The sequence below is a fragment of the Brassica napus genome, chromosome C9 (assembly GCF_020379485.1).
Source record: "Brassica napus cultivar Da-Ae chromosome C9, Da-Ae, whole genome shotgun sequence".
NCBI lineage: Eukaryota > Viridiplantae > Streptophyta > Magnoliopsida > Brassicales > Brassicaceae > Brassica > Brassica napus.
In genome coordinates, this window is record NC_063452.1 from 57,907,029 (window position 1) to 57,923,822 (window position 16,794).

Sequence of the window (16,794 nt, forward strand, 5' to 3'; positions counted from 1 at the left end):
GATGTCAAGAATGCTTTTCTTCAAGGAGAGCTGGAGGATGAGGTTTACATGAGGCCACCTCCGGGTATGGAAGACATGGTCAAGCCAGGGAATGTCCTAAGGTTGAAGAAAGCAATATATGGGTTAAAACAGTCACCAAGGGCTTGGTACCACAAACTGAGTACAACTCTCAATGGAAGAGGGTTTGTAAAGTCAGAAGCTGATCATACACTCTTCACACTCACAAGCAAGCAAGGAATTGTGGTGATTCTTATTTATGTAGATGATATTATCATCACAGGAAGTGACAAGAAAGGTATTATCTCAACCAAAGTCTTTCTTAAGTCTACTTTTGATATTAAAGATTTGGGTGAGCTAAAGTACTTTCTAGGGATAGAAATATGCCGCTCTAAAGAGGGGCTTTTCTTATCTCAAAGGAAGTACACACTTGATCTTTTGAATGAGGCAGGAAATCTTGGAGCGAAAGTAGCCAAGACTCCACTAGAAGATGGGTATAAGGTTCTGCGTGAGGGGGAGATTGAAGACAAGCCCTATACTGACGTTAAACACTATAGAAGAATTGTAGGAAAGCTGATATACCTCACCATCACCAGGCCTGATGTATGCTTTGCAGTTAACCAAGTAAGCCAGAATATGCAAGCTCCCAAGATACACCATTGGAACATGGTTGAAAGGATCCTAAGATACCTAAGAGAGGCGCCAGGGCAAGGAGTGTGGATGGGATGCAACAAAAATACAGAGATAGTTGGGTATTGTGATGCTGATTGGGCAGGAGACAGAGTGGATATGAGATCCACTACCGGCTATTGTACATTTATTGGAGGCAATCTTGTCACTTGGAAGAGCAAGAAACAGAAGATAGTGTCATGCTCAAGTGATGAAGCTGAATATAGGGCAATGAGGAAGCTCACTAGTGAGTTGATTTGGATCAGAAACCTACTTCGAGACTTGGGTATAGAGACATCAACTCCAATCACCATGCATTGTGATAATCAAGCAGCAATACACATAGCTTCCAACAGTGTGTTCCATGAGAGGACTAAACACATTGAGGTGGATTGTCATAAAGTTAGGCAAGCAGTGGAACAAAGGATCATCTTACCCTGCTACACAAGAAGTGAGGATCAACTAGCTGACATCTTTACCAAGGCTGCAAGCACCAAGGTTTGCGAGTTCATACATTCCAAGTTAGGACTCGTAGATTTTTCATCACACTAATCCTCTTAGCCATGAAGTGTTCTACTCTTTTTCCTTGGCTTGGTTTTTATCCCATGAGGTTTTTCCAAGCTAAAGGTTTTAATGAGGGAATGCTTCATGGTTTCCAAGTTTGACCAGTCCCTATGGTCAAGCTTGAGGGGGAGTGTGAAGATGAAGCAATAAGAAACAAGATGGTTGGTTAAGGTCTCAAGACAATGGAGATACCACTACAAGGGACAAGCATGCATGGTTGGTTAAGGTCTCAAGACAATGGAGATGCCACTACAAGGGACAAGCATGCATGGTGGGTTAAGGTCTCAAGACAATGGAGATGCCATTACAAGGGACAAGCATGTATGGTGGGTTAAAGTCTCAAGACAATGGATTATTAGTTTATCATATTTCATCTACCATTTGTCATACTTGTAACCCCTATATATATGGGATGTTCCCATAATCAAATTAATCAAGCAAATAAGATTCTCCTTATTTACTCTATCTCTCTCTCTACTTTCTAGATTAAACTTTCTAGATTAAACCGAACATGCTTGTAGAGCAGGACAAAGTTCGGTTTCATGATCGCTTACCACATCAAGGATGATAAGAAGAACTCTACTGTTCTGAGTCTTGCTCTTGACGATGTGTACAAAGGCCAGAGGTAGAGACAAGATAAGGTAACCACTTACAACAGCATTCAACCTTCCTAATCCACCAAACCATTAAAGTGTTTCCAAACTTGGACAACATAAACTCTGTCCATTTTTGTATAAAAATCTTGATCTCAACTAAAAAAAAAAGCTTTTCTTGTTGAAGGGAGGATACATGTGGAGTAGTTAAACATTATTACTTGATGCGGAGTGATAAGCTAGAATAATGTCTCCATTAGAATATGATTTAACAAACCCCCAAATGATGGGAGATGTTGAAACTCAGATGGTTGTGGCAAACACATACTTTGATTAGTAAAAAAAGATATCAAAATATACATTTATAATCATCAGAACAATTATATCAAACTGAAGCAGGACACCAAACCCAAATAAAAATATTTACAAAAATGTGTTGAATTTTGAAGATATGATTTTCACGCTTTTGAGTTGGCTTATTAGTTGATTATACTTAACAGTGATATAATACGTCAAATAACGCATAACTTGACAAGAATAATACGTCTGTCTCTACATGATCGTAAAATTACATAAGAAGGACACGAATTTTTTACATTTAAAAGTTATCCCCATTCCCAGAGAGAAGCCTAGGCAAGAATCCTTGACCAGATGTCTTGTCTCCTTCTCCTTACAAGAGCTCATGTTACTAATCAAAGACCAATGAGTCTCAAAATCAATTTCATAGCCAGACTTTTGCATCATCTCTGAGAGAAGCCTAGGCAAGATTTGACGTATTTTATCAACCATTGATTTGATAAGTCTTTCTACTTACACAAACGACAAGAATCTTCCAGAAATAGCAACATGTACTTGACTGCTGCCGAGAAGCATACTGTGCAAGGAAATAACAGAGAGAAAGAGAAGAAGCAATGCATATACCTTTTCATGTGGACCAAAAGGGACATGAACATAGATTGATTTCCAAGTGGTTTATTTACCTGAACAACGTCGTCTTAGCGAGAACTGTGATATATTCTCACTCATCGCCCAAGTGTTTTTTTTACCTGCATATGATCTTTAAATACTCTGAAAGATTGATTATAAGGTAATGATTGGCGATAACATGTCAGATAGATGCTTAAGCATGCTGTAAAACGAGAGGGTCGAACATAAGTTATATAATTTCATAAAAATGGAACTACGCACAACCAAACTAAAGGTTTCTGATTGTGATCCGAGGAAAGACAAGGCAAACTGAAAGATATTACATGCAACTAGATATGGTTTAACTGGGTAGGAACTTGGCAGTATTTTGGTCACAAGTGGACAATGAAAACAAACTTAAATATCCCATCCATATATAATGGTTCTCCTAGGTACAATTAGGTGGTTTCAGCTTTGTCATCTTGTTTGGTTGAAAAGGCTTCAGCTGTGGGCTGTGAGGTCGGCTTCAGGCTTCAGGAACTCACACTGTTTTTATTGGGACGGGGAAAAAGGTCACAAAGGGAAACAAGCAGTGTATCAGAATCTAACACCGGGACAGATCACATCAGACTATCTCATGAACTTGGGGGCTAACCTGGATAGGTAAACTAAGTTTAAAACGACTTAAACAAATCATATCGTAATCTTACCTTTTTAATCACCCACTAATAGCTTCTAATAATCATAGTTTCTGCGTCGAAGGCTAGAGGAATAGCTGGATAACCTGATGACGAAACCACAAGAAGTTGTTAGGCAAATGAAAAACAAATGTCTGTGCAGTGCATCGACATTAGAAACACTTGATAACCAAAGTTCTAAACGCTAAAGTACTAAATATAATAAATGTCATAAATAAATAATCTCACCCAGAACTGCCACTGCGTCCAGATGCATAACCTCCATACACTCCATATTGAGTACTACTACTACCACCAACCTACAAAAACACGTCCAAAGAGTCATTCACAGAGAACTGATTTGTTGAAAAACAACATGTAATGGAATCTTTAAACAGACATACTGGTGCACCATAACGCGAATAACCTTCAGACAAGCCACTTGAGCCATAACCACCAGGATAATGATTCGGGCGTTCAGCTCTTCTGCTATCTCTCCTATCATAGTCCAATCTATCACCAGCATCTAGCGCAACAGGAACATAAGGCAAGACCGGCATGAGTGTAGAAACAGAACCGTCCCGGTCAAACACATTGGCTCTTAGTCTTGATGTAATTTGTATGAGAGCATCCTTGGCAACATCAAGTTCTCCAGAAATCTGAAATATCAAAATTGCTTCTGCTGTTAGAAGCAATTAGAGGAGTGGAGCTATGCTATTGTGAATTTTTACCTGAACCATCTCATCATCTTCAGATGCAACTTTAGGAAGATTATCCTTCCCTAGTACGCGGATGTTAGCTTTGGTCATTCTCCTCATCTCGGTGATGATAGCTCCTCCTTTACCAAGAAGACAACCAATCCTAGAACTCGGCACAAGAAGGCGAGTCGTGAACGAAACAAGTCCAGAGTCTCTCTCCACCTTGTCGCTGCATTTTGACTGCAGCCTCATAGCTGCTTCGATGGTTGGGGAATAAGTATCATCGAAAACCTGAAACAGATTTAAGACACAGTTCAAGGAACCAAAACTAGAACAAACTATTCTTACCTAAAAGAAAAAAAAAAGGTCAAAACCTCTCTTGCTGATATAGTTATCAAACAATCGTTTCCATCGGTTCTAGCGCTATCAACTTTAATGGTCGCTCTCGTTTCCTGTCGAAGCTGATTGATCAGAGCACCGCCTTTACCAATAACACCTGCAATATTATCAGCCGGCGAGACTAGCCGGATATAAAAATCTGTAGCCGCCGGTGGTTCGTTTCTAAGAGTTTGGTATAAAGGGCGTGACAAATCTCTCGCATATGGATCCATCAGCGGGGCTATCCCCACAATTCGAGGACCACCGGAATGGCTCATGAGTGGAGGAGCAGAGGAAAGAAGGTTCTGAGTGCGTGAAGGATTCTCATGGAGGCGGGAAGCAATCTGATGCAGAGCCTTCTTAACAATCAGCACTTCTCCAGATATCTAAAAAAAAAAAGAGAAAGACATTATATAGAGACAGACACATGAGAAAAGGCAATCAAAAGTATAAACACACATACTTGAATAAGCTCATCTGAACTCAGGGCACAAAGAGGCATGTTCCTGTCCTTGATTATACGAATGTGAGCACCAGTCTCACTCCGAATGTTCTGAACAACTTGTCCACCTCTCCCAAGCACACACCCAATCTGATCCGAAGGAACAAGCATCTTGGCTGTAACATTCCTCTCTCCATCAGATCCATCTCCACCATCCGCAGCTACTACTCTATCATGAACCCTGAACAAAGCATCCTGCGCAGGAGAAAAAAGAACTCTCTCTCCATCTCCACCATCATTGGTCGCATCACTAGCGCTAAAGATCGTAACCACGCGCTCATCACACCCTGGAACAGCCTCTCCTATCTTAATCTTCGCCTTAGTCTCCATCCTCAGCTGCTTCACGATGTCTCCTCCTCTCCCAATGACACTCCCAATTTTTTTAACAGGGCAGAGGTAACGGAACACAGTGTCAATCGCAGGAGAGTCTCTGTCGTCACCGCAGCCACGATGTCTCCTTTTGTTTTCACCGTTGTCATCGTCGTCAGATTGGGGACGAGACCTCTTCCAATGTGTATCTCTATGCTCCGGTGACATTGTTCAAAGACAAAAGGGAAAGTCTGTACCTTTCAATCACAATATAAATCAAATAATGAGAACTTTGAATCCATAGCAATGTAGCACTTCACAACCATTCAAACAAACATGCAAGTATGCAACTTTGTCATCTATTTATCTAACACGTATTCATAATCAAACAGTTTTATCGCACAAGACTCAACAAACAAATCAAATTTGAACTCGGGACTCTAGTAGTCTAGTCTCTCAAACGGAGAACAACAGGTGGAGAAGGAGCCCAATAGGTGAAAAAGATTAGAGATTCAGATTCCGATTACGAGCTCCGAGCGGAAAGTAGGAACCTTTGATTCTGCTGACGAATCGATTCTTCGGATTTTGGGGGTTAGGGTTCGCGCGGACTTTAATCGGTTTGGTTGGTTGTTTCGCACTATATTTCAGTTAGGGAAGTGTTTATGATTTCGGATTTTACTAATACGCCCCCAATGTTTTAACTATTGCCATTATTGCCCCCTCCTTTTTATCATCGCTCATCTTATTTGGACCTTTAATGTAAAAGGCTGTTTACATGTTGCAATCACTAGTAGCAGTAGGAGCCTTTTCTGACGGGTTATTAGATGGAAAGACTTTGTAGTCCGGGATTGGTGTATTTCGTGCTCGTTTGGCTCGGTAGGCGATGCTGTTCTGTTCCTGGAAACCTCTGCTTCTTCATGTCTCTTTGAGCAGTTGTTGTTTCATGTTAGTCAAGGTCTTGTGGTTGGGGTTTGACTTTTGGATGGTATACCGCTGTGGAGCCATCTACTTGCTTCTTCTCTGTGATTGGTTTGCAGAGTGAAGTATTAAGACGAAGCAGTGGTTTCGATTTGTAGCTCATCTCTTGCGAGGACGTGACCATCTTTTTGCTTGTAGATGGTGGAGTATGGGAACACGAAGGTCCGCCTGTATGAGCTGTCCTTTTAGTTATTGCCCCCTCTTCGTGTTTCAAGGTTAGACCTTGTGCCTTGGTCTCTCTTGATTGCTGGCGGCTCGTTTCAGATGTGGTGTTTGTGATTTTGGCTCCATGTCTACTTCAGTCTGGCGTTGGTTTCTGTCAGATTTGGTTCCTGTGAGATTGTGGTTTTGGCTTATATTGGATTGTGGTCTCTGTTATGTTCTTATGGTCTCAACCCGTGCTTATTCAGGTTCTTTGGAAACCAAATGTTGGATTGTTGTCTGTGTGCAGCTTGACATTTTCTGGTGGATTGATGAGAATCACTTGCCCTCTTCTTAGTTATGGTTCTTCATTGTTGTGTTCATGACTTTTTGGTATGCCTTTTTAGTCTCGTATAATTTTTTGTGGGTATACTAAAGTTCAAAAGGTTGTCAAGTAGGATGGGAAGGAAGTTTTTTCTTTTATCGAGGTTTGTAACAAATTGTACCTCAACTTTCGTTAAATGCAATTCATAGATAACAAAAAAAAAAAAAGTTGTTGCAAAGTCCTGAAGCCGGTCCAGAGGATAAACCACAAATTTTCTCGCTTAGGATATATAATACGGTTGTGACAAAAAAAGAGGATATATAATACGGAAGAGTATAATATATTTGTTAATAAAAGTTGTACTAACAATGTTAATGTATTTATGAATATTATTATTATTATCAAATAAATACAAATTATGTTTACATATAAATTTTAACAAAATTATATAAAAGTATAAGTAAAAATTAATAAAAATATAAGTAAAAACTGATAAAATACAAATAAATATTATTTTTTAATGTGAGATTTTGTATTAACAATTGATTTTAGTAAAGTATGATTGTTATAGTCAAAATGTTCGTGACAATATTAATAAATATTGCTATACAATTGAATTCATAAAATTATCTTTATAATTATTAATGGAGTTGAATTAGTTTAAAATTTTTGATTTTAAATTATATAAATATATATATATAATATTAGGAAAAAATATAAAAATATGTTGTTAAAAGTTTGCTTACGATATTTAAAAGTGTTGGGTCGGCACTGCTTAGACCATAATCTTCAAAGGCTGATAAGTTTTTTTTTGTTTTATCAGTAGTGACACAAAACCATACATATTTTATATAGTAAATGGTGAAACAGTTATAAGTTACTATGGTTGAGAAATAGCACTAAACGATAGTAACCAGTTGATAGTAACATTATATTTTGAAGTCATGGATGTAATAACTACTACAGCTACTACAGTATCTGACTTGGATTCGCAACAACCGGTGATTGAAACTCCGACCCGGATCCAGCCCGCAAAGCCTATTTCTTTTTCCAACGGGAAACGATGCCTCGACCACCAACATCATGTGTCTGAAGTGGTTGTTACTTAAAACGGTATATAAATCTTGAAACGTTGACATATATTTCAAGTGCAAAAAGTAATTAAGAGAACAACAATTGATACGCCGAAATATATATTTTCAATTGGCATATTTCATGCGTCCACCAACCAATTTATGTTACACTTTGAACTCATAATTTCCACAACTGAGAGAGTAAAGCTTAAAATATTACATACCGTTATTTATTGCCAAAATACTCAAACATCAAACTTTGGTTTTCGAAAACTAAACCTGAAAATAGTTTTTTTTTTCTTTGCTTGCGAAAAGTAAACCTGAAAAGAGAGTTTTTTTTTTCTTTGTTTGGACAAATTATGGAAGTGGAGGAGATTGGGGAGGAGGAGTGGCGACGAAACCACTCCAATTGGTGTTGGACTCCGGCGGCGTGTAGTCCATCAGCTCAATCATATTCCGCACAATGCCATCCTGTATTTTTCACTTAAACTATTAATTAGTGCAACATATATACCTAAATATAATATATATATATATGTGTGTTTTAACTGTTTATTAATGAAATATAATTAAAAATCCTTTTTATTGACTATTTCGAGTTGAGGTAACTGACATGAAATTAGATCTGACGTTCTCGAAAAATTATACTGGACTACTTATATTATATGTCTCGATATGTTAACCTTTTCATCTCAACAGTGATCTCCATGAAACAACTCATCATGAAAGCACGTGTGTGTTTACCACAAGTTAAAAAAAAAGGTGTGTTTTACCATAATTAAATTTGGAGCAAAACTGGAATACAAAAGCCAAGTCCAAAACGTAAACCAATGGTTCAGAAGTCTCGTTCGGATCTTTTTGACTTGCACTCTTTTGTATATATTGTTGCAACGAAAAATGTTTAATAGACATCTCGATCTTGTTTACATTAGTTTTTCTTTTTGTGCTTCTTGATTACATTAGTTATAAATTTAAAAGTACACCAAGACAATGAATCACAAATACCATTTAACAAGAAAAGAAATCATACGTAATATTTTGTTGGGAGAATTTTGTTCTTCTTTCTTTACATCCAGTATAAGTTCATACTTCCTAAGAATCGTTATTTTTTACTATTTGACATTTTTTAACCAGAATAAATTGAATTAACTAAACAGAAGTGGGGAACAATGAAGTACCTTGGAAGGAAATAGCTCAGCAGTGCTGTGAACTCCTGACAACTTTGTAGTTCGCAAGTTTCTCCCCATGGCTTAAAAATTCACAAACAAACACTATCAGGCGTAAATTCAAACCACAGTATATATGTGCGTCAAAAGGATACACTTAATAGTATTCTAACAGTGTGATGAAGACGAAGAAGAAAATGACATTAGTTAACGGAGATTACCAGTGGAGAAGAATATAAGTAGTATAAGAGAGGAAACAAGGAAAACTCTGAAGAAACAAGATTGACCCATTGTTGCTGTTCGAAGTTCTGAGGATCTTATTTATAGTAAACTGTATTGTATTATTTTAATAATATGTTAGTTATTAATCCATTCATATTTATAATAAGTACAACTTTAATAAAGAGAAAAGGGAACCTTTACTTAAGGTTTTCCATTTTTCCTGGAAACTGCTTCAGCTTTAGATCCAATGAAGAAAGATTTGATTGATTGATCACAATACTTAGTTTTATACCCTGTTTTATATAGCTGGGTCATTATATAAAAGAACTAATAAAACTTATTTATGTCTTTAATTAATCCTCGGAGGAGTATTATGAAGCAAACTCGCACGTGTGGTTACACGTGTAACCCCCATGACTCCACGTGATGTGAACTGTAGTCGAGCTCCTCATGTCTGCCACTACCAAAGAAGCAAAGAATATTAGTGACTTTTTTGTATAAGTTATTGTTTTTCTTTTTGAAAAAGTTATTTGCCGCGTAATTAATTGGTCAGCTATTTCATTAAATCTGTATAAATATATGAAATATGCCTGATTTTCTGATAAAAAAATACTCCATTTCTCATTAAGTTAGGCACTTAGGGTTATTGTCCAAGAGGTTGGCAAGTAACACTACAAGAAAACAGCGGTATTCTGACGGACATTCCGACGGAAAATAAAATTCTCGGAATATCCCGAAGAATTTCCGAGGAAACACAAAATTGGGTTTCTTCGGAATTTCCTCGGAATATACCGATGGAATTCCGAGGAAATATCAATCCGTCGGAATATTCCGAGGAAATTCCGAGGAAAAATGGGTTCCTCGGAAAAAACCGATGAATTCCGAGGAAATATTATAGCCGTTGGAGAGCCGTTGGGGGATTTTACAAAATTCCGAGGAAATTCCGACGAACTAGCCTTTTCCGTCGGAATTCCGTCGGAATTTCTTCGGTCTGTCGGCAGGATTTAAACTATAAATACAAGCACTCCTCTTCCTCTTCATTCACTCCATATCTTCATCCTCCCTCTTACTCTATTTACACACGAGTTTGATTCATAAAAAATATGTCTTCTTCAAATTATTTTCGTTCTTGGATCGATCGACCTCATTTGGATCCGAACACGAGATTGCTTACGGAAGAATACCAACGAGGTATAACCGAATTCATGGGGTTAGTTCACCGACAACCGGAAGAAAAAACAGGTATGTTAAGATGTCTTTTCTCTAATTGTAAAAATAGAAAGGTTATTAAAGAGTGGGATGTTTGGACTCATCTATATTTGAGTGGGTTTACACGAAGTTACAAGATTTGGTATCATCATGGGGAAACTGATTATGAACATGGTAGTACTAGCGAACCTCAGCCAGCGGTTAGATTAGAAGAACCAATTAGAACGGATGTAGATTATGGTGTAAGTACTGAGCAGATGGTAAATGATCATTTTAGAGGGGAAGATTTACCCAATGCAGAAGCTAGGAGATTTTATGATATTTTGGATGCTGGAAAGCAACCATTGTACGAAGGTTGCAGAGATGGTCATTCAGCTTTATCATCTGCTACAAGATTGATGGGCATTAAAACAGATTATAATTTGGCTGAAGATTGTGTGGATGCGATTGTTGATTTTGTAAAAGGTATTCTACCCGAGGATAATGTAGCTCCTGGTTCATACTACGAGGTTCAGAAACTCGTAGCTGGTCTTTGTTTATCGTATCAGGTAATAGATGTATGCAGCGACAACTGCATGATTTATTGGAGGGCGGATGAACAGCGGGTTACATGCAAATTTTGTGGAAAGCCTCGTTATAAAGATACGAGTGGAAGAGTTCCAGTGCCATATAAAAGGATGTGGTATTTACCTTTGACGGAAAGGTTGCAGAGGTTGTATCTGTCTGAACGCACAGCGCAACCAATGAGATGGCATGCGGAGCACTCAACAGATGGTGAGATCAGACATCCTTCAGATGCAAAAGCGTGGAAGCATTTCCAATCAAAGTATCCCGACTTTGCGTATGAGAGAAGAAATGTCTACCTTGGATTATGTACTGATGGTTTCAGTCCGTTTGGCAAGAGTGGAAGACAGTATTCTCTATGGCCCGTCATTCTTACACCATACTACCTACCCCCAAACTTGTGCTTGCGACGAGAGTTTTTGTTTCTCTCGATTCTCGTTCCCGGACCAGAGCATCCTAAGAGATCACTTGATGTGTTTCTTCAGCCACTAATATATGAGTTGCAACAACTATGGGCTCAAGGTGTTGAAACATACGATGTTTCGTGTAAAGAAAACTTTCAAATGCGGGCAGTACTAATGTGGACAATAAGTGATTTTCCAGCATATGGTATGTTGTCTGGATGGACAACGCATGGAAGGCTATCATGTCCATATTGTCAAGATAACACTGATGCTTTCCAACTAAAACACGGAAGGAAAACGTGTTGGTTTGACTGTCACAGGAGATTCCTACCACCTGATCATCCATATCGTAGGAGTAGGAATTTGTTTACGAAGAACAAGAGGGTGTTTGACAGTCCACCTCCGAAAATTTGTGGGAAAGATTTGAAGATACAACTAAGAGATTTTGGTGCAGAAAGGACGCCAGACGTCGGTGGACATGAGCGTTTTCCGGTAGATGCTGTTGGAGAACTACATAACTAGCACAAAAAAGTATTTTCTGGGATCTGCCATACTGGAAGGATCATCTGCTAAGGCATAATTTAGATGTCATGCATATTGAGAAGAACTTTTTTGACAATCTCATGAACACGATCCTTAATGTTCAAGGTAAAACAAAGGATAATTTGAAGTCAAGACTGGATTTAGTCGATATATGTGCTCGTTCAGAACTTCATGTTGATGAGAATGGTAGGGCTCCTTTTCCCATATACCGACTTGATGCAGCAGGAAAAGATGCGTTCTTTGATTGGATTTCAAACGATGTGGAATTTCCAGACGGTTACGCATCAAATTTGCGTAACTGTATCGACAGAAAGGAAGGAAAGTTTACTGGCTTGAAAAGCCACGATTGCCATGTAATGATGCAGCGCCTCCTTCCGTTCGCCTTCAAGGAACTATTACCACGTAATGTTCATGAAGCAATTGCGGGGATAAGTGGTTTCTTCCGCGATTTATGCACGAGATCAGTGACTCTTGAAGGTATTGAAAATTTGAAGACTAACATAGCCGTGATTCAGTGCAACCTTGAGAAGATATTTCCTCCCTCATTTTTTGATGTTATGGAGCATCTTGTTATTCACCTGGCAAGAGAATTGGAACTTGGTGGTCCTGTGCAGTATAGATGAATGTATCTGTATGAGCGGTATATGTTCCATTTGAAGAAGATGGTGAAAAATTTAAGTAGGGTGGAAGGTTCTATAGTCGCACAGATGATCAATGAAGAAACTTCAAACTTTGCCGAGTACTACTTTCCAGCAGAAGTTCAGACCAAAAACAGAAGACCTGCTCGGCATGATGATAGAGGCGAACGGGCAACATATCATGTTACGGTTCCAGACATTTTCACAGACGTTGGACGACTTAGCGGAAAACCAAAGGACCGTCGACTTACTGAGCAGGAGCGCAGTCATTTGCAAACATATTTTCTCACCAACTGCGAAGACGTTCTACAATATGAGAGGTAAATAAATGAGCTTACAAATTTTTATTTTAACAAGTTAAAATTTAAATCTTAATTTATTACATTATTGTCATCATATACAGGATTTTCATGGCAGAAAAGCGGTTCGAGTATAGATACGCCACAGAGGACGAACTAGAAGAAATGAAGCAGAGAGAATTTACTGGATGGATGTTTACTTATGTGAGTGCTTTAAACAAATTAAAATATATTTTATCACATATTTATACTAATTCACATTTATTGATATAACATATAAATATGTGCTATTAATAGGTGTCTGCTGGTTTGGCCAGAGGTGAAACATTTGACGATTGGATACGTGAGATGGTCGTTGGACCAAACTTTGTTGTGAAGTCATATCCGAGATTTTGTACTCGAGGATATGCATTCACAACTCAGAAGAGGAGACGTTCGAGTACGACTTATGATGCTGGCGTTTGTTCTGCATCAGGAGATGATGTATACTACGGACACATACATGAGATTTTGGAAATCAAGTATTTGGGCATGGTTGGATTGCGCTGTACTGTTTTCTATTGTGATTGGTACGACAACACTCCAGATCGAGGTGTGAGAACAGATGCATTTGGTGTTACATCAGTAAATTCGAGGCAAAAGCTGCAATATTATGATCCTTTCATTCTTGCTTCTCAGGCCGATCAGGTAATTAAATGTTAATTATTCAGAATGATTCATCATCATGTGTATTAATTTATAATTTTTCTAAATGTTACAGGTTTGTTATATCAAGTACCCCCGGGTAAGGAACAGATATGATCCATGGGTTACTGTTACAAGACTCAACCCGAGAGGCCGAGTTCAGGGAAGTTCTGAGCTGGAAGACCCACTACAACCAAGCACATCCGGCAACTTAAGTGCAGCAGAAGATTTAGCTGGAGTTGGCCTTGTTGTCGATTTAACCGACTTTGGAGAGGAAGCCGTCGTTCACGTAGAGGATGAACCAGTGATTGGAGAGTTTCACCAAGATCCAGATTCAGATTCATCTGGTGATGATGACTCGGAAACAGACTACCATTGATTTTTTTTTTTTTTTTTTTTAAGAAATACCGAGGAAATTCCGAGGAACACTTGATATAATCTCTTTCCTCGGATATTAGTTATTTGGTTTATCTAGCAAGGCAAAGCTGAATACGAATGAAAAGCTACTCAAAACACAACCATATAAAACGAAGAAACCATGTAAAAGAAATACGAACTCATAATTAAGAAAAAAAAAACTAAGTTCAAAATTAATAGAAAATAAGACCATAAAACGTTAGAATAGAAAAGAAAATAAAATAGCGCGGTCGGAAATCAAATGGCAATACTGGCCGGTGATAGCTCCTACTCCTCGTCTCCTGCTCCAGATGTTCCTGCATCGTTGGGTCTCTTGGACCTCTTTCTTACCCTGTGTGTACCACTCGAACCCGAACCAGAGCTGGATGGAGAGTTGTCCCGATGAACTACATCATCCTTTTGGCAACGACACGGCCTGATACGTGAAATGGCAGCCCAAATCTTGTGTAGCATGTCGTTGTTTGTCTTTATGCTCTGATCTCTCCAATGTTGTTGCTGGCGCGAAGTGGCGTTCGGTGGAAGCTCTTGCAGCTTGTACTGGCTGGAGTCTGATGGGAGTAGCTGATGGGGTTGTGAATCATCTGGAATGGCTTGTGCAGCCTCATCTTCTCCTTCTTCATCAACCACGGCCTTGCCTTTGGTCTGATATTTTGGCGTGAAGAAGGATGGCTTGTCTACTAGTGCGGTAGCAGGGGGTAGGAACTCAACTGCAGCCTCTGAAAGTAGAGCAGTCAGGCCGATCTGAGGCAGGTGGCAGTAGAGTGTTTTCTTCGCTCGGTCCTGGAATACGTAGACGTAAGGACCATCCCGATCGATCCTAGAGTGGGGACCAGCTATGAACTCCTTACTTACAAGATTTTTGACATCCAGGTAGTTCCAAGCAATGTTGTTTGATCTGTCCAGTGCTACCTGCTGGTTCTCGCAGTCTACACCCACATGTCTAAGGATCCGAGTAATCACTGCACCAAATCCACATGCATTGCTCTTGGATTTGGTTACTTTCCCCTTGTATCCTGCTAAGTTTGCGGCCAGCACCGCTCCCATGTTGAAGGCAGTAGCAGGTGGGAATGTAGAGTTTCCAAATGCCGGTAGCAAATGCCTCACACCTTGGTACATGAGGCACAACTCCCATTGCGTGACTGATGCGGTTGTGGTTGTCCCGTATAGCAATGAGCCAATGAGGCGTGTGGCATATCTCAGTATTGGGCTCCGGAAAAGTGACTCCTTTGCCTGAGAAGATCTATAAACCCCTGTGCCAATCGTTTCCCAGAAGTTCAACAGCTCTGAAGTCCAATAAAGACCAGATGTCCTCTCCCATGCACTCAATCCAAATAGTCCGCAGAGGTCTGTGAAAGATACCTTATAGTATACTTTCTGCACTACGAATGCCAGAAAACCTTCCTGATGGCTATCATCGGGACGGCTGACGTATGCGGATGCTATGAACTGGCGTACCAACTCCGGATAAGTGGGTTCGTTGAGGTTGCATAGTTGGCCTAGACCCATGTTCTGGAACAGCCCTTCAATGTCTGCTTTGATTCCCAATATTGTCATCGTCTCAGGACATGCTAGTTGTGTAGCCGGAATATTCCGAGGCAATTCCGAGGAAGAAGAGGGTTTCCTCGGAGTTCCCTCGGAATAATCCGAGGAAATTCCGAGGAAATAGAGTTTTTAAACCGAAAACAACGTTTTGCGGTTTGAATAACACCTATATAACTCTTATTAAGTGTCTTACGTTCATTATGAAGTCAAATATTTGTTCCTTACCGTATAATTAACACTTTTCCGATTGTATAAACGAAATCCCACAACATAAGAGAAACACTTATACCTTTTAATGAACGGTAAAGGGAATACTTTCAATTAGTTTTGAAATTTGTTATTTCATGGTTTATGCTCATCTATACAAAGAATCCTCAATGGTATGCATTACAATTGTAGAAGAAATGAAATACGGCAAAAAAAATTGATGTTTTGAAACCCCAAACACTAGTTACTCGGTATTTCCTCGGAATATTCCGAAGAAATTCCGACGGATATTTTACTATCCGTCGGAATTTCCTCAGAATATTTTCATTTTACCGGGCAAATATTTCGCGAAAATTGAAATTAGAATTCCGACGGATAATGTCCGTCGGACCCTAGGTTTTATAACCACGAGCCCCTTCTTCTTCCCCATTTCTCTCTTCTTCCTCTGTGCGACTCCTCTCTTCTCTCCGGCGATTTCCCCCTGAAATCCGACGATATCTCCGGCGATCTCCCCCTTCTCTTACACAAATCATGTAAGGACCCTATCCCACTCTCTTAGGTTCTATTTGTTAGGTTTTTGTGTAGTTTTGATAGATTTTTGTTAGGGTGATTGGTTAGGATTGTGATTTGGTTGTATAATAGGTTTAGAATTATGATTTGGTTGAATAATTTGTTTTGTTAAATTGATTTAGAATTTTTTTAGAATTTTTTTATTTTTTTTGTATTTATAAAATCGATTTTTGTATATAAAATCAATTTTTGTATTTTACAAATCGATTTTTCTATATAAATTCGATTTTTTGGACTTTACAAAAAAAAATTTGTATATAAATTCGATTTTTTGGATTTTACAAAACATTTTAAATATCTATAAAACTTTTTTGTGATTAAAAACTATTATTTGGGATTTAAAAATATTTTTAATATATATATATATATTATTAAAACTATTTTTTTTGTAATTATTAAACTATTTTTATTTATTAAAACTATTTTTTGTTTATTAGAACTATTTTTATATATTTATTAAATATTTTTAATATATATAAATCTTTTTTTGTGATTAAATTATTTGGGATTTTTTTTTTT

General features: G+C 38.5%; 2 protein-coding genes across 14 annotated transcripts; both read right to left on the reverse strand.

Moving 5' to 3' along the window:
* Positions 1-2,323: 2,323 nt before the first annotated feature.
* LOC106424771 (KH domain-containing protein HEN4) lies at positions 2,324-5,945 on the reverse strand. Of its 12 annotated transcripts, XR_007329037.1 has the most exons (10): positions 5,845-5,945; positions 4,946-5,550; positions 4,479-4,868; positions 4,138-4,395; positions 3,811-4,065; positions 3,656-3,726; positions 3,440-3,513; positions 2,804-2,869; positions 2,638-2,697; positions 2,324-2,511 (listed from the first exon to the last, which is right to left on the reverse strand). XR_007329037.1 is itself a non-coding variant. In XM_013865521.3 (8 exons), the coding sequence occupies exons 2-7, from the start codon at positions 5,519-5,521 to the stop codon at positions 3,465-3,467; spliced, it is 1,599 nt and encodes a 532-aa protein (XP_013720975.1). In that variant the 5' UTR covers positions 5,522-5,550; positions 5,845-5,945; the 3' UTR covers positions 2,324-2,869; positions 3,440-3,464. The 12 variants fall into 12 exon arrangements, 7 of the variants coding, with proteins under 7 accessions (XP_013720975.1, XP_022565920.1, XP_013720974.1 ...); XR_001284943.3 differs by having other exon boundaries at positions 2,324-2,697; XR_002661402.2 differs by having other exon boundaries at positions 2,324-2,697; positions 2,804-2,880.
* Positions 5,946-7,642: 1,697 nt separating this feature from the next.
* LOC106424718 lies at positions 7,643-9,929 on the reverse strand. 2 transcript variants are annotated; one of them, XM_013865464.3, is made up of 4 exons: positions 9,394-9,929; positions 9,198-9,307; positions 8,989-9,059; positions 7,643-8,281 (listed from the first exon to the last, which is right to left on the reverse strand). In XM_013865464.3, exons 2-4 carry the CDS (start codon positions 9,265-9,267, stop codon positions 8,168-8,170), a joined length of 255 nt encoding a protein of 84 aa, XP_013720918.1. In that variant the 5' UTR covers positions 9,268-9,307; positions 9,394-9,929; the 3' UTR covers positions 7,643-8,167. The 2 variants fall into 2 exon arrangements, with proteins under 2 accessions (XP_013720918.1, XP_048625117.1); XM_048769160.1 differs by having other exon boundaries at positions 9,198-9,929.
* Between the last annotated feature and the right edge of the window lie 6,865 nt (positions 9,930-16,794).

Excerpts from the sequence above, each read along its gene's own strand:
- LOC106424771 (XM_013865521.3), bottom strand. The coding sequence starts at position 5,521 with ATGTCACCGGAGCATAGAGATACACATTGGAAGAGGTCTCGTCCCCAA. Across the intron at positions 4,869-4,945 it reads GTTCAGATGAGCTTATTCAA|ATATCTGGAGAAGTGCTGAT; the intron begins GTATGTGTGTTT and ends TTTTTTTTTTAG. Across the intron at positions 3,514-3,655 it reads GGACGCAGTGGCAGTTCTGG|GTTATCCAGCTATTCCTCTA; the intron begins GTGAGATTATTT and ends TTTCGTCATCAG.
- LOC106424718 (XM_013865464.3), bottom strand. The coding sequence starts at position 9,267 with ATGGGTCAATCTTGTTTCTTCAGAGTTTTCCTTGTTTCCTCTCTTATA. Across the intron at positions 9,060-9,197 it reads ACTTATATTCTTCTCCACTG|CCATGGGGAGAAACTTGCGA; the intron begins GTAATCTCCGTT and ends TGAATTTTTAAG. Across the intron at positions 8,282-8,988 it reads CTGAGCTATTTCCTTCCAAG|GATGGCATTGTGCGGAATAT; the intron begins GTACTTCATTGT and ends TGAAAAATACAG.